General features: G+C 46.2%; 1 protein-coding gene and 1 pseudogene across 1 annotated transcript; both read right to left on the bottom strand.

Moving 5' to 3' along the window:
* Positions 1-1,009: 1,009 nt before the first annotated feature.
* Positions 1,010-20,686, bottom strand: LOC144179218 (uncharacterized). The gene is made up of 9 exons (XM_077707493.1): positions 20,308-20,686; positions 18,855-18,974; positions 16,076-16,193; positions 12,870-13,227; positions 12,421-12,793; positions 11,818-11,991; positions 11,079-11,265; positions 1,327-1,572; positions 1,010-1,240 (listed from the first exon to the last, which is right to left on the bottom strand). Exons 1-9 carry the CDS (start codon positions 20,635-20,637, stop codon positions 1,065-1,067), a joined length of 2,082 nt encoding a protein of 693 aa, XP_077563619.1. The 5' UTR covers positions 20,638-20,686; the 3' UTR covers positions 1,010-1,064.
* On the bottom strand, positions 5,665-7,645 carry LOC144178780 (uncharacterized; annotated as a pseudogene).
* Positions 20,687-21,184: the final 498 nt, after the last annotated feature.

Here is a 21,184-nt window from a genome sequence, read left to right as displayed (position 1 = left end):
TCACACACATACCCTGAAAGCGAAGGGAAACATTGATGAACAAACGCCCACTTTATTGTGATTAGCAATGACTCCTAGGCTAAAAGCAAGCAGCTCCATATTGTTGGGAAAGTCGGTGTACGGATACAATATGCAAGCTGTTTGTAACAATTACTGCTTCATTGTTGATTAGCCATTTGGTTCTGCATGTGTTTTCGTGAAAACATACTGAGGGAAATAACTCAAATTGATAAAAGGAAATAAGTCAAATTAATAAAATTTTATTTATTTCTATTTATTTCAATTGCTTACGTCCAACACTACAAAAACCTTGTCCGAAGCCTTATGTCCTTTGTGCATATGCATCGAAATCGGTCGTCAGTATATCTAACTATAAGCAGCCTGTCAAGTTTCTTTCGTTGCACACGCACATTGCAGCTTTCAAGATACCTGAAGCTAGGAAAGCTGGATTAAAAAATTCCCTTGACTATGTCAATTTTGACAATCCCTGATGCTTCAGCTATGTGACATCTAGAAAGATGGCCAGAAATGAGAATGAATTGATGTGGGAGGAGTAGAAACCCAAGACAGTGGTTTTTGTAATGCTGTTTTTTTTTTAATACTAAATATTACTATAATGTGCCCTCATGACTTACATAAAATCAAACACTTCCCTGCTCAGCCCCTCAGGCCAGCCCCATCCGTCTAAAGTAAAAACCGGGTTCTGAAAACTTCATGAACCTATTTCCTCCTTGCAGTGAAAAGTATGCGCAGTCGCCTTAGAGCGTACAATGTAACTGCACTGTGTAACGTGCATCTTACTGTGCTATTATAACAACTGCCTTACAAAAACTTACCAAATGTCGGATCTGTTTTCACTTCGGTTGCCACTGTTGCTCCTCGTCCTTTTGGGGTTTTGACATGTAGCTTCCCTTCCCCTTCAGCGGTCACCGCTTGAGGTCTTTTCGTATTTTCATTGAAATGCAGCACTGCTATCAACGTTCTGTAAGTAGTTGGGAACACTCAGTGTGCAGGTGGGGATTAGAGCGCAGTGGTGTTCCAGGTCACCAACATGATGTTGTTCCTTACCGAGCCTTCATTCCTTCGTAAGTGAATGCCACTGACTTAGTAGCAAAGCCGTTGAGCACACTGTGAAAGCTTTCGATGCTGAAAGTTTGAACTTTTGGTGATAGCTGCCTGATGTCCCGGAGCAGGTAGTGCGCATTGATGATTCCCTCCAATCTTCTGTGTGGAGGAGAACCTAGGGAAAACCACCAGTGAAAAGAAATACAGTTGAACGAAACACCCAGTTGGAGGTGTGGTAATCTATAAGCACCAATGCCTTACCGGCAGTCAGCCATGCGCGGGGTCCAGATGGCTTGTGCAGGCATCGAGTGTAGAGGGTGGAGCTGTGGCCGTGGTGAACGTTGCATGCATGGTTTGCAGCGCTCTTCCACATGGCCACAGCAAAGTCTGCATTGTCTGCGCAGGCACTGGCACAGGCGTAGAGATGGTTGCTGATCGGCTGCACCCACTGACTCAGCTCCTGGCATGTCGCATTCTTGGCTGCGGCTCTCAGCTTCTTCTGCACACCTGTGAAGCAATACAGAGGGTAAAGGCACTCTCCTCCATTTGAAGTTCATGGCTTTGAGTGAATTCTTCAAGAGCGGCATCACTACCTCCAGGCCATCACAACTGCCTACTCCAGCCTAAATGCACAAGCAAACTGTCCAGTGAAACTTTCGCGTGTTTCATCCTAATTTGCTGGTTACTTCTGTTTACTTGACATTTGTTTTAAGATGCTTTGCTAGAGTAGATAGTACTATTTTTAAAGTTTGTGTAATTAGGATCCACTAATATTCCTCTGTGTAAGCTGTACCCAGGGGAGTACCTAAGCCCGTATCCTGTTGGTTTGAGCTCAGAGTTAAGCTTTTGAAATTTGCTCTCTTTGTTTGATTGTGCAAATCAGGGACGTCTATGTGACCTGTTTATAGAGATTTGTTGTGTAAAGCTGTTTGGGCAGTCGATAGTCCTTGTCTCAGAGTTAGCACGCTTGGCGTCCATTAGCATGCCTTTGTTTTATGCAAGCTGTGCCTGGAGGGTTACAATCTTATGTAGTATGAAAGTTTTGAACACTGTGTATGACCGTAAATGCATGCCTTCTCTAAGAGTAGGCTCCATGAGCAGTTGGTAGCGATTATTGTGGCTAAACACAACCTGAATTCGACTGGTTGTCGACATTTCTCATACTTTGTCTTCTGTATACTTTTCTGTGGTGCTTCATGTGCAGGCGTGTCAGTGAGGTCGTGGCACAAAAATGGCCAAGTTTTTTTTTTCTTGGGAACGGGATGCCTGTTGTTGTGCTGTTTCCCATTTACGGCTGTTGTCTTATCATGAGTTGCCATGATGATGAGGAGAAGGAGGAGGAGGAATGCCTCTTACTTGTTTGTTTGCTTACAGCTATGTTGTCGGCTGTAAAATGCATCAAATAAACTTGCCAGCACCATCATTGGCAAAGGCAAACGCATTGGATGAATGCCCTCCGCTTCACCAGAGACGCTCAAACGCGGTGTATTTTTCCCCACCTTTGGAGCTTCCCTGGCTCGTGCCTATATCGTAAGAGGAGTATTTGCACCAGTCCCAGTGTCAGCTGAATCGCTCGTGAACTGCTCAGTTGGTGAACTCGCTCGTGGAGCGATGAACGTCAAAGCGCAAATATGGTCTATTCAGTATAGAAAACATTGTCCAAAAACAAATAAATTAACATCAAAAAAAGGAAAAAAAAAACACATGCACCATCTGGGATTCGAACTTGCGAACTGCAAAACAAGGATCCTAAAGCTTCAAAGCACTATCAGGGATGGAAATATAAAGTATGTATTGTATAGCTTGTCTACATTTTTATTTATTTTTAGCATTCCAAGTAGCTTAGATACCCATTTCTTAAATAGCACTTGTGCCGGAAGCGTCCTCCAAATTCGCACAAATATCTCGTCTTTAGCGACTGCATTCCTTAGGCAGAAGAGCGTTCCCAGATGTGTGGTCGTGCTGCTGACCACTGTGGTAGTTCACCCAGCACAAAAAGTGCTTTCTGCACTTTGGTTTTACGCTGTATGAGAAAGGTTTCAATTGATTTTAATTCCTTAGTATCAATATTAACTTCGCTGACTCTTCTCCCAACTTCAGTTGGCCGTAGATTTTTCTACTAGCATACCAAACAGTGAATTGTCGCATGTGCGATTGTGTGGAGCTACTTGGACTTGGAGCATGACACAGTCTGCAAACTAACAAACTAACGGCACATTCTTCCAGGCAGAAATCGTGTCACGGCTAAGTTTCAACTGAGCGAACGAATTGCGATAACCCGCTGGCGGCCAGCTGACTAAATACTGGGCTGGCTGTTTCTGTTGGAGGGTTGGCGAGCCGTGCAGTAGCGCAGTCAAACCAAGCCATTCGTTTGAACGTAATACAAAATGTCATGGGAAATCAGCAAGGAGGATGCAGAGAGGAGTACAGCATCTTTAAATTGATTTTTCTTCTGTATAAGGTCTTGTAAACGCAGCAAGAGTGTTTGAAACATGGCTGAGACACTGCAGACTACAATTTGTGCTCCAAATCCCGCAATATTAACAAATCACTTCAGTGTTCCTTGAAAAAAAAATTTGTGTAAGCTTGGTCTTCATAAGCTGGTTTTCCTGCATTGTGCGTTGCGCAGTGAAGCATGGACATCTACGGAGGACATATGGTTAGTTTCACTCTATGCTCCTCTACACCACCGCTGCTGCCTCTTTCCTGAATTGTGTATACAGTCAAACCCGACTATATCGAACCCGTTTACATCGAATTATCCTCTATATCGAACTATTTCTGCGCACGGAATGTATTCTATGAGAATGTATAGCAAAAATTACGCTTACATCGAACAGAAATAGCAGCAACTACCGATATATCGAACGCCAACGGCGTAAAGTGCCCCCCCCCTTGCCCCAAGTTGGCTTTCCCTCGCGGAAGAGGAGAAACCCGCCGACACCCCCTCGAAAAGTGGTTTAGCCCGGCAGTTCCTGTGCAGCTCCTTCACCTCGCTCTTTCTTCCTCTCTCTCTCGGGCTGTTTCCGCGTCGGGAAGCCGCCGTCGACCCCCAAAATAAAAAAGATCCTGGCCCTCCCGCCCCATTTGCTAAGACAGCCAATCACCAGTTGTTGCCACTCCAGTTCTCTGGTCGCTGGAGAAGCGCGCGTTTGTCTTTTTGCTGTTTTTGCGTTCGGAGTGTTCGAATTGTCGGCATGTGTTGGACTTGTACTGTGTAGCCGTGATGGCTAGCGCGAAGCGACAGAACCTGCCTTTCGCCGTGAAGCTGGAAATTATAAACAGAGTGGAACGTGGTGAGAAGAAGTCCGTCGTCGCCGCGGCTTCGCGACGACGCGCTTCGCAGTCGACGACGCCCTTCGACGACGCGCTTCGCTGCCAGCTTCGCACGCAGTGAAGCTGCTTAAACAGAAGAAAATTCATGACTACTTCATGCGGAAGTGAGTTTGTTTCATTAATAAAGTGCTTTCATAAATGGTAGGTGCTTTTATGCTGTCCAATTCTTCAGCATGCATACATCGAATTATGCCATATATCGAACTCGCGGGCATTTTTTTGCGAGTTCGATATAACCGGGTTTGACTGTACTGCCCGCTGCGAGCAATGTCTATCTCCCCTCTGCCATTTTTATGTGTGCATTTGGGGGAAGGGGGGGGGGGGGGGGGGGGGCATGCATGTGCTGGCAGGCTTTACGTGCCTGCCTTTATCATAGCTGTTCTGTTGAGGGCAAATTTGAATGTGGGCGTCTAACAGCCCGACGTGACCCTACTGCTGCCCTTCGTGGTTGAGAAGTTTGGGTCGGTGTGTTATACAGACAGAAAGGTGCCTACGATGCCGGAGGGACAATTGACAGCTCAATGTTTGTCCCCTGGAATAAAAATGTAGTCCCTCCAGGTTTCATTATGCTAATTACCTAGGAAGTCTGGTCAGTCTAAAATCACAAACATGCTTTGTTTCGTGCACTCCTTGCTCTGTGCCCAGTTTGCGGGTTATCCTTCTTCGCAGAGTGGAAGGGCACTGATTTCGTGTTTCTTGGGAGCAAGACGTCTGTTGTGCTGTTCCCCGCTTCTGGCTAATGTCTTATCATGAGTTGGCATGATGAAAAGATTGGTACAGCCTGTGCATACAAAGGTAACAGTGACAGTGTTTGTGGACTTTCAGCGTGGTGTCGTTCTTAAAGAGACACTGAAGTTACTTTGTCAAGCTGCCGTTTTTGCTTGCACTGCATATACTGGCTCAAATTACCACACTTCTCATCGTTTATCTGGTTGATAAGTCGGTAATTATTTCATAAAGCCCGAAAGGAGAAAAACTACCATGCGCGGTCTGTGGCGGCCGCACCAACGTGACGTCGGGAGGAGGTGCACCGTGATTGGACGATGTCAAAGATTATCATTCCAACAATTTTCGGTTTCGGTTCTGTAAAACAACATGCTTGACATCCGACGTTATTGTTGGGTGGGCATTCTCAATATTTCAATAATCGCCATACCATGCTTCTGCCGTGTTGTCAGGTGTAAAATGCCAAAGATTGGATTGGATTGGATTGGAAAACCTTTATTTATGCCTGCAGTGAGCGCTCGTGGGCTCCGACGGGGCCTACATTGTCTTCGGGGCGCCTGCCGTGCGGACTGGGTCCTTGCTCGCCGTTGCAGGCTCACCAGGCCTCTGCCTTGCTAGTGCCTCAATGACCTGCTGGACGGCCTGCAGTGCTGATCTTTCTGGTTTTCGCTCCCTGCGGCTGCTTCCAGTAGCAGTGGGATCCTTCCTGACTTGGCTTCTTCCGGGTGCTTGGTGCAATCCCACAGGATGTGCGTGAAGCTTGCCGTCGAGCCTCGGCACACTTTCCACATGTCGGTCGGGTGCGTCTCGGGGTACATGCGGTGCATCAGTGACGAGCTGGGTAGCGAGCCGGTCTGGAGCTGTCTAAATAAAACGACTTGTTCTCGACTCAACCCCGGCACGGGGGCGGGAGAGTTCTGCGAGCCAAGCAGAAAGCCTTCGTTATTTCGCTGTACTCAGTCATACGGTCTTTCGTGTTGAACCACGTCGGAAGGTCTAGCGAGGTGCGGTCCTTGAGTGCTCGTGCCTCGGCATGTGCCGTCTTGTCGTGGTTGTCGTTGCAATCCGACGCGTTGCCTGCGTGTGCCGGGAACCACTTGATTCTAACTTCTCTGCATTTTTCGGTAACCGTGTGCAGTATGCGTGCCGCTTCCTTTGCTACCATGCCCTTGGCGTAATTTCTTACTGCCTGCCTTGAGTCACACAACACCGTGTGACAGTCGTGGTCCGAGATGGCCAGTGCGATGGCCACCTCTTCTGCTTGTTCAGACTTGGTGCATCTCACGCTAGCGGCTGTCCGCAAGACGCCGGTCGTGTCAATGACGGCTACCGTGAAGCCGTTCTCCAGATTGGTGTACTCGGCCACGTCCACGTAGCGTGCGAGCCTGTCGTTGGCGTGCAGGTCGATCAGGGCCTTGGTCCTCGCTGTCCTTCTTCCTTTGTTGTGCTCGGGGTTGACGTTCTTGGGTATTGGGTCCACCCGGATGTTGCGCCGGATCTCGTCGGGAACGGGGAGTTTCGTTTCTATTCTGTTTGGGTATCCTATTCCTAGGTCCTCCAGTATCTGCCTCCCGGTCCTGGTTGTGGACAGCTGCTCAAGCTGGGCGGCACGTTGTGCCCCTCCGCTATTTCCTCGAGCGTGTTGTGTATTCCCAGTTGCAGGAGACGGGTGGTGCTCGTTGTTTCGTACAGCCCCAGTGCTGTCTTGTACACTCTGCAGATTAGAATGTTTATCTTGTCACGCTCGTACTGCAACCACTTCTGGTAGGCGGCTACGTACGTGACGTGGCTTATGACAAACAAGTGGACGAGCCTGATTAGGCTCTCCTCCCTCATGCGACTTCTTTTGGATTTTACTCGTTTGAGTAGTTGCATTGCGTTTGCTGCTTTCGCCATGAGCCAGGCAATGGTGTCGCCGTTTCTTCCATGCGTTTCTATTACCCTGCCTAGTATTCTGATCTTGCTGACCTTTGGGATTACGTTGCTTCATCTAGTTGTGATATTGATCTCCTCGCATTCTCTTGGGCTGATCTTGGGTTTGCGTTTCCTGACGGGAGGATATACCAGGAGTTCCGATTTGCTCGGCGAGCACCACAGTCTGGTGCCTTCAAGTTCATCTTCAATTGCATCGACCGCCACTTATAGTGTGGACTCGATGTGGGCGTCGCTGCCACCTACCACCCACACCGTTATGTCGTCCGCGTAGATTGTACGCCTGGCGTCTTCGATGCTCGCGAGCCTCTCGGCCACTCTGATCATTACTAAGTTGAAAAGCATCGGTGAAATGACAGGCCCTTGTGGCGTGCCAGTGCTGCTGAGCTGCTTCTCTTGCGTTTGAAGGTCGCCTGCTCGTAACTCGGCGGTCCTGCCCGTGAGGAAATTTTTGATGTAATTGATAATCCTCCCAGGACGGCACATTCTGCGAATTGTTCGTGGAGCAGTGAACGTTACGGCACAAAAATGGTGAACTCAGCATAAAAAACATCGGCCCAAAACAAAAAATTCAACTTGCAAAAAAAAAAAAAGTACCCTCGGGGATTCGAACTTGCGAATTGCAACAGCACTCCAGACCATTCGGACAGGAGCCAGCGTTGCGGGGGGTGTAAATATGAGGTATATAATGTATAACCACTTCACACTTTTGTTTACTTTTAGCATTTTAAGCAGCTTAGGTGACTATTTGTTGTATAGTGCTCGTGCAGTAAGCACCCCCGAAATTTCCACAATATCTCCTGTCTGGCAATTGCATTTCTTAAACAGAAAAAGCGTTTACCGATCTGTGGTCGTGCTGCTGACCGCTGTGCTTTTTCACCCACCGCAAAAAAAGTGCTTCCTGCTTCCTAGTTTTACGCTGCAGTGTAAAAGTTTCAGCTGATTTTATTTCCTTAGCACCTAAATTGACTTCGCTGACTCTTCTCCCGCCTTCAAGTGGCCTTAGATTTCCCTACTAGCGTACCAGTCAGCAAAGCGTCGCATACGTGTGCTTGTGCACCGCTTGTGTGCACGACCTGGACTTGGAGCTTGATACAGTGTACAAACTAACAAACTAAAGAAAGGCACATTCTTCTATTCACAAACGTGTCCTGGCTTAGTTTCAACTGAGCGAACGAATTGGACAGCCCATCAGCTGCCGGCAGACTAATAGCTGGGCGGAAAGCCGTGGAGTAGTGCAGTCACGCCAAGTCATTTCCTCCTGATGTCACATGAAAACGCTGCAGAAAATGGGTGAGGATGCAGAGAGGAGGACAGCATTCTCGAATTAACTTTTTTACTAAATAAATTTGCGTAGACGTACTCAGAGTGGTCGAAGCATGGCCTATGGACTCCGGACTACAATTTGCACTAGTAATCCCGCAATGTTTACAAATCACTTCAGTGTCCCTTTAACAGCGGGGTGTTGAGTTGTGCAGTGCTGCTGACAAAGGTGCTTTCGTGGTTCCTCTGTGGGTCCACTCATGCATGTGTTCACAGTGCCTTGTGCCAAAATGGTAGACAGTGAATCCATGTTGCAGTGGGAGCTACAAGTTTACGCCTTTTGATAGTTCATTGCAGGTTTTTTTTTGTGTGTGTGACATTCAGTGGTGCATGTAGCCTCAGACGTATGTGTTTGTTTCTTTTCCTTATTACGTGCCTCATTCTCGGTTTGCCAAACATACTAGGGCCAATGTTTGTTTTGTGAGCTTAGGTACTGCTGTTCTGTTTCTATCGGTATTTCTTTTCCTCGCTCGTCCTAAAGAGAAACAACAAATGCTATGTTTGTTGAAATTCATCCAGCCTCTGCCTGAACTCCCTCCCTCACACAACCTTGATGCCGGTGCACACATGGGCTGACTGGCCTAGCAAATAGATAACAGTAACTGTGCTGCCTCTGCCCAGTGACAAAGGTCATAACTTGAAAAGGGAAGCTTACTGCGAGGCTGCTTGACAAGCCTGCTTTCTTGAGGGGGACCAGATGGACTGGCCGAATTCAGCTTGCTGCCTGAAATTTTGGAGCTGCTAATAGTTATTGGAACGGAATCCTGGCTTGACAGCAGCATAAATGACGGCGAAATGTTCCCTTTTAAATATTCTGTGTACAGGAGGGATTGCAATTCCCATGGTGGTGGCGTGTTCATCCTCGTTCACGATAGCTTATTAAGCCAAGCTGTGTACATCGAGACAAAATCATGCGAAACTGTCTGGTGCAAGATATTGCTGAAAAATGGTGTCTCTGTTGCCGTGAGCACCTTTTACAGACCACTTGGGTTACGAATTCCTCAGCCTCTATTCCAGCTGAGTAACACATTATTAAGTTTGCAAATGAGTTATGGAATTCTGGGTGGAGACTTTAATTTGCCCGATGCAGAATAGCAGTCCACCACGCCGATACTGCACAATACATCTCTCTTGTACTCAGCCTTTCATGAAATGATCAATGCGCATTCGTTATCCCAACTCATAAAAATGCCCACTCGAATCGGTGCTAGCAGCACAACTTTGATCGATTTATTCTTTTGCAATGACCCTGACCTTGTATCGTCTGTGCTCACAATTCCCAGTACCAGTGATAATGACATTACTGCTAACGTAACCTGCGCTGTCAAGAACCACCAGCTTACAGAGCCACACAAAGTGTTCTCTTATAAAAAAGGCAATTACAGCTCGCATAGTTTATCTCTTGGCATGAACAAACAGTGGAATTTCTTTAAAAAAAGATTCTGTCCCTGGCACAAACGTTATTCCTTCACGCATTATCTCAGCCAAGCGCCGCACTGAGAAACCTTGGCTCAACAGGGAACTTCATTCTTTGATCAACAAAAACTCTGCTGTTTAGAAAGTATTGTAACTTGCCCCAGCCTGAGCTACAATCTAAAATAAAAAAGACTGGGCAAAGTAGTTATGAGAAAAATGCTTCCAATCCGTGTTTAATCTGCAAGCTTACCCCAATACTATGCCGCAAAATTTGAACGGGGATACAGAAATGCAAGAAATAGTAATATATACAAAAAAACGTTCACAAGCTGCTCAATGCACCGCATCGATTGTAAATCACCGATGCCACATTCTACCTTGCTGCTAAGCAGGCGCAGCATTTTTCTTGTTTCTGCCGTTGTAGGCACTGCTGACTGCTCCTCATCGTCTGCACAATCAGCTGCGTCGTCCACAGCTATCTCAACAATGCAGGCATTGGACAGCATTCCAGTAACAGGGACATCAGCCTCGCACAGCGTGCGCTCCAAATAAATTTGCCGTTCACGACCGCGTTTGGCAGATACTGGGAGCTTGGCGTTAAAACGGAGACCTTATCAGCTGTCTGTACAGCTGACTTTGCATTGTATCATCTTTGTCAACATTTCAAGATATTAGTGGTCCCCCAAAAAAGCGTTTCAAGATAAAGGGGAGCTAATTTATGATGCCTATGATAGGCGAGAAAAAGTTTCATCGACGTAACCAATACTTCAAGATATCCAAGTTTGAGTTAACAAAGGATTACTGTATACCTAGTAATTCATTCTCACATCCAGTAATTCCAAGTCTCCGTTCCTGACAGAATGACTGGGCTGAAAATCACGGCTGAATATTTCATGCTCTGTAGCTGTAATGTTGTACCACTCAGTGCAACTCAGTGCACTCGGTGCCGATAGGTTTGGTTCGGACTGCTGTGGCTGCTTTTGAAAGCTAAAAAAAAAACACCAATGTTTATTAGATTTCGGAACATGAAAAAAGTGCGCGCAGTTTAAATTATTCTGCAGCACATAGTAGGGCAGATGTCATAGCGCAGGTGCAACTCTGATAAATACACAATCACTTTAAAACTGGTAGCAGTGCAAGTTTGGCAGACAACTTGCACCTCAGCCGCCACAATCATACCAGAATTACTGACAGCAAAATATATTGGCCGAGTCTTAACAGTACTGGAACCAGGACAGCAACAAACAAACAGAATATCTGAGAAAAACTAATAACTGTACCTTTAGCCACATGCCAGATGTCGAAATAATGTTGGATTCCTGGGCAGTGGTCCCGCAAGTAGGCTCTTATCCCTGGATGTCTGTCAGTTACGAATGCCCCAATCGTAATTGCCTTCTCCTCCAGGAATGCCAGTCCTCTGATGAGAGCCTCCTTTTCCATGTTAGTACTTGCCTGCACTCGAGTGTTCTGGAAACAAGTTTCACTTTGACTTCACTTCAGTAGGTATTCGCAAATGCGAGGTTCTTTAAGAACTTGATATTATTTATATCTATCTGAAAAATTCTTTCACAACAGCGCTTCGAATGTCTTAAACGGTTGCAAATGCATATCAGCCAACCTGCAGACAATGGAAAAAAAACTGCTTAGATTTTCATAAACACACGTGTGGGTAAAAATGGAAAAAGAAATTAGAAAAAAAAAATTAGGAAAAAGAATTGAGGCTGCTGTCACTGACATTTGTACCTTTCATGCAGGTAGGTAGGTAGGAAGGTATGTTTGGCTGTAATGCTGGCTAAATGCATTTACAATACCTGAAATGGCCTATTCCTCAAGAGTAAAAAAAGAACTTGATAGACTCAGCAGTAATCACAGACTGGCTCAAAAGTTAAAAAAAAAAACCGTTTCAGCAAGCAATGCATTTTCATACAGTTGCCCTGATTGCTCAAGTAAGGGGACGAGCCACTCTTTCCCCTTCTGCTTGTTATGTGCACCTTGTAATGTTCTTTGATTTCTACTTACCTCTCGAACTTGCACCTGCTCAGTGTGGATGATTTTTCCCAGACTTTGTGACAGAAAGCTGTATGTGAGGAATTTAGCTGAAAATCCCGGGGAGTCGCAGCGCCCGTCGCCACACAAATCAGTGACTTTGCCTTGGAGGCTGGCAAGTAAAAGAGCTTGGTGCTGGGTCCATACCTGTCAAAGCAATGAAAGAGATCGCAACACAAGTTCACTGTATTGCTTTTTTTCTGTTGAATTTTGCTGCGACATCACAGTGGGTTTTGCCCCTGGTTTTTATGGACTTGTGCAAGATGAATGCATCGGATGCACACAAAAGTAATGTATACGTGTCTCTTTGGCGCAGGAGCAACAGTGTTTTTGAGTAGAAGTCATCTGTCAACAATACCCAGGCTAGTCATGGTGCCTGCCATAGTATTTTCCACTTCATAAAAGGTTCACACTTTGTAATCAGTGCCTGAGTGTACGCATCAACTAAAGCATGCACATGCAGGTTAGTGATTGTGATGTATAGCCAGAAAGAGTAAGAAGGTCTGTGCTAGTGAAAGAAGGTATGTTCTAATGAAAAAAAATTTTGTTTGGACAAAGATGAGCTATTATACTTACGGCATGCACTACTGGCAGTAGGTAGGCCCTCTGGTAGCTGTAGAAGGTCCTGTCCTCAAACACTTGCACTTTCATTGAACGCAGCATCCTCAGGGTTGGGGTCGGGTGCAGTCCAGTGAACAGAATGGCCGCAGAAAGGTCAATGTTCCCTTTGGGCTTTCTTCCCACAAAGGGCTGGCTCGACCACTTCCTCCTGTGCCCAGGGTTATGGCGGCAGCTGGTAGTCGCTGTGATGCAGGTCCCAAAGTAGCTCAATGAAACGTCACAAATGCCAGCACACACGGCGCAGATACGCAGCAGCAGAAGGAGACAACTTTCGAAGACAATGTACTTCATGTCTGGTCGAGGGACGTCTTCGACAATGTCGATGCTCCTGCAAATAGCATCACCTTGTTGTGAGCTAAAATAGTGTTATCACAATAATAATTCGATATAACAAGACATATTACCCTTCGAAAGTGTCATCCAGTGTCAGTGTAGTTTCCTCTTGATAGCTGCTGCCTGTGTCGTCTGGAGCACTCTGCATTTGCGACTCATCCCCAGATAGTTGGGATAGGAGCACAGGAGGAGGCATATATTGTTCTGAAGCCTCTTCGGATTGCCACTGCATCCCCCTGTAGCTGCTTCCTCTTTGACATCTGCGTACGGGCGAAACTTCTGGAGATGGCAGTACTGGTAGATCTGGTGGGGCATCTCCCAACAGCAGTCGCTTCCGCTTGACAGGCGTTGATGAAAGGAGCAGGTCATCCATGCACACTTGCACCGACTTGGACTGAACATCCTTTAAGTACGTGTTCACCTGGCTACCTGTATGGAAGGGTCACAGCAGCAAATTAATATGTTTTTCCAAACTGAGAAATGAAAAAAAAGCAGCTTTGTCATACAATTCAAAGGAACAGAGAATTCTGTTGTGCAAGGCAGAGTGGTTTAAGTAGAACTACGGCTGTCTCGTATAGTACTGGAAAATGCAAGCTATGGCAAGGACAGGATAGCCCAATGACACCGTCTGAATAGTAACAGCAAAAATGTCGGGCCAGTTTTTTTAAAAAAGCATGTAAAAACGCTGAAAGTTTGCAATCGCAAATGCACCCCAGTAATAGTTTCATTAGCATAAATTTCATGCAAGAGAACACAGCAAGGTTTACACAGTTTTGATTAAAATGCTGGAGGTCTGAGAACAACTTGTAGCAGTATACGCCTTGAGTGCGGCCTGTAAGGGCGCCACTGAAATCCCCCTAGCGGCCCGTTTCGAAAGCAGCCGCGGGAGTCCGCGTCCCGCTCCCCGCTGTCGCCGCTGCTTTTGCGGCACGTGCGCATGACCGAGATTTACCGTTTGCGGGCGTTTGAAATCCATGTTTATGTGGAGCAGTCACTCTGTTCGCAAATGGGGTGTGTTTACGAGTGTAAATGTTTCTGTCGCAATCTTAGTGTGGTATATTCGGTATGTATAAGCGCCAGGTGTGTGTCACAGGCCAGCGTCGCGGAACCGACGTATGATGGAGCCGAGTGTAGTTACACTGTCCTGAATCAAGCAGTGTCTCCGCAACCACTGGTTCCTCAGATGTTCATGCTACGGATATACACTATGATGTAAATCAGTTTTGTGCGCTTAGATAATCAGCGGACCACTAATACCTGGCAGCACGCCAGTTATGTTTGCCAATATTATACCTCAGATATTGATCACCACCATTTACAAGCCAGTGTGTGTTAATTTCGGGCATTTACAAGCCAGTCTGTGTTAATTTCGGGAATATTCAACAAAAGTGCGATGGACAATGCATAATTATACTCGGGGATCTCAGCACACGACAGAGTCGTCTTGTCGTGAGGTGAGCGCCCGCAAACATTCATCTGCTACATATATCCTCTGCGAGCAGATCGGAGACGGGCTTAGAATATAATCCGAGTCCTGCGGCTAAATGCTTCTTCGAAATATCGTCATACGACACAGAGAGCCTGCAGAATAAAGCAAAAACTGAAATCAGAGGGCCTTATCACATGCCACACTCTTCCAACGACACCTTTCATCGCTTGTTGCATATACTGCCTACCTTGTATACTTCCAAAAATGCGTCCGCCGTACGATCAGCTGTTCTTCAAAGTCGAAAAACAAAGGGAAAGTGAACTGGTATGTGTGATTACTAAAACATTCATTGCTTGATTCCGCTCCGCATTTGTACACAGCATCCCCCTCCCCTACCCCCCACCTATGTCTCGCAAAATAGCAGTGCATTTCGCATGTAGTTGGTCTGGGGAACCCAACCTGGATCAAGTTTCGACGAACGTCTTTAGCATGTCAGAAGCTGCACTGTTTTTTTTTTTTTTTTCATTTCTGTTAGAGCTATCATGTTTCTTCCGCACTTGCACACCATGTATTTTTCCGTGGTTTCATTAACTTGCCTTGGTCAAATATTTAACGACGCACACACAGGCTAGGAATATACTTAACATTTTTGCATGGTTTATATTCTTATAAAAGACATAAGTTATTGCCCGGGATTGGGTAATCACATCTCCGAAACATTTTTTTCTGCGACGTATATATTCGAAACGAAGCCGCATTCGTTGTCCACGCTGCAAAATGAAGCCAACCTCTCACTGTTCCAGTATCAGGTCTAAACGAGGTGACAGTAGAATTCATTTGTGCCTGACACATTTGGAGGTGACAGGGGTGATATGTTGCTGCCGTCGCCGACGCCCGAAAGACGAGCGGCGACGAAGCACGCAGAACCGCGTCCCTGGGAAGCTCTTGCAGGCGATCGAGTACTCTACGAAGATGCAGCTGCTTTTTAAGTGACCTAAACGTACTTTTTGCTTAGTGACGTCACCATAACAAGTTTTTTTAGGGTGCGGAAAGGCGAAAAGAAGCAAAATAGAACCAACGCACTGCACGAGAATGTGGTAGTGCAGCACCTTGGTCATGCTGATACTTTTCGGTGTTTGGGGCAAGTTCACCCGTGCAATGAAAATAATTCTAAAAAAGCACAAAATTTTCATAAAGTGACCCTTGGAAGTGTGAAGTTGCTGTCACTGACCAAGGCAAAATAGAATGTTTGATGCTTCGGAACCCATATGGGTTCCTTGTTGAGGACTAGGTACAATTTTACACTCCCAGTTATGTCCCTGGACCAGACCTAATTTTGTCAAACACTTGTCTACATCAAGTCACCTCGTAAGGTTATCTTTTTGCAGGCCATGTTTGTCCTCAAAGACAACAAATTCAGCTATACTGTTTTCTTAAAAAGTGTAGCTCTGTTTTAAAAATGCACCCAAAATTGCGAAAAAAAGACTCTGCATTGTGAAAGCTATGTTTCTCTATAAACAGTTCATTACTTCAATCTAATGGGGATCCAAAAGGTTGAAGAGGCACAAAGTTATGCTAAAGTGGACAGGTAGAAGTTTAGAATGCCCACACTATTCGTTCCGTGTCCAAACACACTGAGTGAGCAATAGTGGGTGCAAATTTCTGGTTATAGTAAGGTCAGGTATGTATGGCATCAAAAGGACTGGTGCAGAACATGTAAACAAGAACGACCTAGTCCTTGTGGAATGACAAAGATAGGGTGCTGAAATAGCAGTATATAGCCTAGAATGTACGGTGCAGAAAATGCAGCAGTGCACTTGCTTATGCACTATAAGTGTGTGATCTTACCTATGTTCCTCACATCTGGGCAAGCTTGCACTGCAACGCTATGAGTGGAGACAGTAGCTCCCTTTTCCGACACTGGCAAGACATCTCGTTCAGGTTGTACTGGTTCTCGCTCCTGCTCCTGAAGGATGAAAAGGTGACCAAAAATTTATTAGATTGCGTCAACAATATCATTGGCTGAAAGACATTAGTTGACGTATTGTAATACAAAAGATTCTGCATTTTTTGGGTGTGCATGTACGTTATAGTAGCTGCTATGTGCTGCTTGAAAATTCATGTCTCTCAGTACTCCGTCAAGCCATGAGCACAGCAGCTTTTTTTCCCGCCTCCTCAGCCATTGTACTTGACTAGAATAAAGAACTTCAACTTTCCTTCTGTGTGACGTTTGTAGCCTGTGCTTAGCTAAATTTGTGAAAAATCAACTGACGAAAAATTTATGTTACTGAAAGTAATGTACTTATTGACCACATTTTATCAGCCAGTTCGAACATAACCGAGCGCATGGACTGTCAACTATAGCTCTGTTTTTCGACGTTTCAAAAGCTTACGACTGCGTCCTGAGACCACCAACAGTAGACAGACTACATGCAATAGGGGTGCAAGGAAACCTACTTCACTTCATTCACGGTTTTCTCACAGACCAGTACATGCAAGTACGGTTGGGGAGTGTGCTCAGCAAAAAAAGTGTCTCAATGGCGTTACACCACGTAGTGTTTTGTCCCTTATTCTTATCAATGCAGCCATGGCTGGGCTACCTGGAGCGCTAAAAGAAGTTTTACAACGAGCTCATGTATCAGTGTACGCTGACGATGTTTGCACCTGGTTGTCTGGATATCAACATAAACAACTCGCAGTGATGGCTCAAGGAAGCGTTCACACCATGCAGAAATATCTGTCTTCTGTCAGACTGACGCTTTCGGTTGAGAAGTCCTGCTTTGTTCTTTTCCCTAGGATGTGGCAGCGGTCCACCCGTGTTACTTTAAAATTGGGCAGCCTGTGTATCTGTCAAGCCACTCACGTGTGGTTCCTTGGTGTCACCCTGGACAGCAGACTGTACTATTGGTAACGGGCAGTGGACATGACTATTTTGGCTCTGCTTCCTTGTGCGAGCATTTTGAGGAGGATTGCTGGAGCTAAGTGGGGGAATCACCTGGGGTCAATGATTAAGCTGCACTCAGGACTGATTTTGAGTTGTATTCCTTACACGTTGCCTCTGATCTCCCCTTCAGAATCCCAGTATGAGCACCTCAAAGTGTTTCACAGGAAAGGGCTGAGGACAGCAGTTGGAGTTCCTCAGGGAGCGGCGAATGCGTTGTGTTGCCCAGAGCATGATGCCGAACGGATGGCAATACTCTCAGCAGTTTGAAAGTTGGCAGCCCCACACAACACTCTGGACCACATAGTCTATCCAAGGGGACATTTATTCTATCCAAGGGGACATTGGATGCTTTGCAGAGACATGTCGTGCTTTCTACTAAGCTTCCTTCAGGAGATGGAACCGGCAGACTTGTTGTGAAAGGACTCTAACATTGACTAATTAAGGTGAAAGATGAGGTGAAAGATGAGGTGAAAGAGTTTGAGGTGAAAGATGAAAAACAACTACAGTTGAACACGGATATATCGAACACGGATATATCGAATTATTGTCTATATCGAACAGTGCAAACATCCCCTTGAAAATCCCATGCAAAAGTATAGGGCTGTTGTGCGCGTGTATCGAACTCCTGATCACGGGCAAATTCGATATATCAAATTCCGCGCTGAAGGCTCCCCTGAAAGTTTGCGTCCTCTGGTGGTGTGGAGTTGATGATAATTTTGACTCATCGCAGGCGCTGCCTGGCTTGGTGAGACAGAGGCGGCGTCCGCGGCATTATGTCGCTTCGATGGCCTTCAACAGCTGTTTTCACGCTAGCACGAGGGGCAGCTCCATGATAGCTAGAACGCGGATAGTGGTTGGGGCGAAAGGACATAAAGGAGCAAAAGAAATTGACCGGAGGCACTCTTTTTCTGTGACTGAGCTGTTTGGTGGCTCGTGCAGGGGAACCGATGCGGCGTTGTGTGTTTGTTTTGTACAAGGCATTTATTTCGGAGCAACGAAGGCGGGAATTCGTCGGGTGCAGGCTGCTGAAAAGATGTTGGTTGAAAAGTCGTTCGGAATTCCTCGCAGTAGTTTTGAGGGCGATGCACCCATCAACGTTGACGTAAAGGCAAATGCAGCACAACCCACCCCGGGTATTCCAGAGCGTGTCGGGTGCAAAGCGACTTCGTTGCACGCCTCCAGATGGGGGAGGTGTTCGGTTTGGATACTGAAGATAACGGCATGCAGTGCCTGACAACGTTCCCAACCGCCTACTGCAGCCGAGGTTACGTCAGCGTTATTCGCCTCTGTTGTGGCACAGTGTACAGCATTGATTTTCTCATTTGTGTGTGTTTGTACTCTTGAAGACAATTTGGCGGACTCTACGATGCAGAAGAAAAAACAAGCGAAGCTCAAAGACATTTCAATGATAATTAAAGTGCGGTGGTCATCATGCTGCGGTTCGAATTTTCCGTGCTTTGACGGTCAAAGCGGTAAATTACCGTTTACCACGACTTCAGAAAACTCTCAGTGATGTGCGGAGTTGTCAGATAATCTTCAGATAGGCCTATTTTATATATCGAATTATCGATATATCAAATTCTTTCACGATCCCCTTGGAGTTCGATATATCCGTGTTTGACTGTAGCCCCACAAGATGCTTTAGTCGAGCAGAGCTTTCCCCGAGCTACACCGAAGCCATACCTGTGGAACATTTTCGCTGTCGCCACTTTGCCATGATTCTTGCTCACAGCCTGTGCTGGTGAAAACGTGTGTACTGGTGCTGCTGGCCGCTTGTGAAAGAGTGTGCCCAATGCTGGCAACCTGCAAGATGTACACTGTTAGAAGTGAAACAATTTGAACACGCACTTGGGCTTTACAATTTGTAGCAACTCCAAAGAAATTTCGTTCTCCCACAACAAATCAAGGGGACCTTATTGCAGGCATTAAAATTATTTTTGTGTCAAGATATCTTATTTGTTCTGCTGTCATGCACACCAAAATTGTACTGTGTTAGAAATTCGATAATTTCAGTTAACATCTTCCAATTCACTACACGCATTCATTCAGAATATACTTAGGCCGTAGGAGTAAAATGCTTTTCCATTTTCTCGTTTCGCCTTATAGTAATGCAGCAATTGTGTCAGACACCACACTAAAACCTACTCCTCATTTCTATGCAAGGTATCAAAGTTAGACTGGTGGTGCGCGCCATGAGCTTGAGTGTGTGCTGCCTAGCTGGACGCTGTTTGCATGGTTACTTGACGCAGTTTAGTTACACTGATAGGTGTTATTAGAAGCTTTATTTCAAGTTGTTTGCCCGGTCGCGGGTTCGATTCCCGGCCGCGGCGGCCGCTTTTCTGATGGAGGCGAAAAGCAAAAACGCCCGTGTGTGCGAGATTTCGGCGCACGTTAAAGATCCCCAGGTGGTCAAAATTAATCCGGAGCCCTCCACTACGGCGCGCCTCATCGCCTGCGTTGCGTCGGCGCGTTAAACCCCAAAATCAATCAATCAAGTTGTTTGCCACCTATAAAAGTTTAAATTGAGCTAGGTTGGGCAAATACGTACTGTTATCTGAGTATAATTATTAGACGCTGCCTGCTTCTTTCTCATTCTCCAAAAGCAGACGCGAAAAGAAACTGGACAGGCTACCTCGGTACGTGTGCCCAAGCGCCGCCGCAATACCTGCATGCTCTTTCACAATGTATGAGTTAGCCGCGGACGTACTGTGCTTAATAATTCGTTGCACTGTAGTCAAGACAGTGCAATGAGAGAGGCGGCCTGTACGATCATGATTTCACGTGCCTTACCGCTTTTTGCGCGCAACTGTGCAGATCGCTAAATAAAGAGGATAACTACGTGTAACATTGCTGTTGCTAAATTAAACTGACACCAAGGACATGCGTCACACCTTCGTATATTTTACTAAGTTATGGGCGCTCCTGTGCACTTCAAAGCGTTGGCTTTCTTCTATTTTAGTAGCTTCCTCGCTCCCAACCACGACTCCGAAAGCGCGGCAATTCTGGCTGATCCAAAAACTGCTTCCACATCTTTCCATGCAAGCGAAACATACACCCTGTTTATTCTAGCTACACCACTAGGCGAGCAAGAAGCATCTTCCAATTAGGGAATAACTAATAGCACACGACGACTCACCTGATCATCTGGCTGTCGCGGAGGTCGCACAATCTCTGCTGGAAAGACGCTGGGCACCGCATCCTTGTTCAACCTAATCTTTTGCCGAAATTTAAACTCGCTTCTGAGCTTCGGATCATAGAAGAAGTCCTTCGGGAGGAAGTGGTCCGAACAAACTTGGAGGACGCTGGTCTTCGTGTGAGAAATGCGCAAGCGGAGTGCGTTCAGCCACTGCGTCCGCCGCGGCTCGTCCTTTGGCACACGATGGTACGACACTTTCTCACTAGAAGCGGTGCTAAGACATTTACCTAGCCCATTTACGCAGCCAAGAACATGACAATAACGCTTCATGACGATTCCGAAAGTATGGCTGACGCAGAGATAACGTCGGGAGCAATGACCTTGTTGCGAAGAACAGAAACCGAAACTAGTTTGAAATGAACCCCTAAACTGCTATCCGACACATATGCTTGTCGGCAATAGCACAAAAGCTTTTTCCAAATAAGAAAAATAACATTTATACACATGCAAGCGCGTGTGCGTGAACTTTAAAATCCCAGACATCGTCCAATCACGGTGCAGGCGCCTCCTGACGTTTCATTTAGTTGGTGCGGCCGCCGCGGACCGCGCATGGTAGTTTTTCTTCTTTCGGGCTTTATAAAATAATTACCGACTTATCGCCCGAATAAACGATGAAAAGTGTGTTTATTTGAGCCAGTCTACGCATTGCAAGCAAAAACAGAAACTTGACAAATTCACTTCAGTGTCCCTTTAAGAAAGACGTAAGACTGTGTGCGCACATTGTACAAATCAACTTTTATTTTCGGAGTCAATGCTCCCAGGCCCAGACCTGGTGAAAGACCCCGCGCCATCGAGGACTACCCCGCACCTCCACCAC

This window comes from Haemaphysalis longicornis, unplaced genomic scaffold (genome assembly GCF_048455015.1).
Source record: "Haemaphysalis longicornis isolate Haplotype H1 unplaced genomic scaffold, Haemaphysalis longicornis Haplotype H1 scaffold_4, whole genome shotgun sequence".
Taxonomy (NCBI): Eukaryota; Metazoa; Arthropoda; class Arachnida; order Ixodida; family Ixodidae; genus Haemaphysalis; species Haemaphysalis longicornis.
This window is presented reverse-complemented; position numbering and strand designations above follow the sequence as displayed.

Bases quoted from the DNA above. Each gene is read 5' to 3' on its own strand.
- LOC144179218 (XM_077707493.1), bottom strand. From the start codon at position 20,637: ATGAAGCGTTATTGTCATGTTCTTGGCTGCGTAAATGGGCTAGGTAAA. The intron at 13,228-16,075 runs GTAAGATCACAC...CCTTCCATACAG, and splicing joins CCCAGATGTGAGGAACATAG to GTAGCCAGGTGAACACGTAC. The intron at 11,266-11,817 runs GTAAGTAGAAAT...ACTTGTTTCCAG, and splicing joins AGCAGGTGCAAGTTCGAGAG to AACACTCGAGTGCAGGCAAG.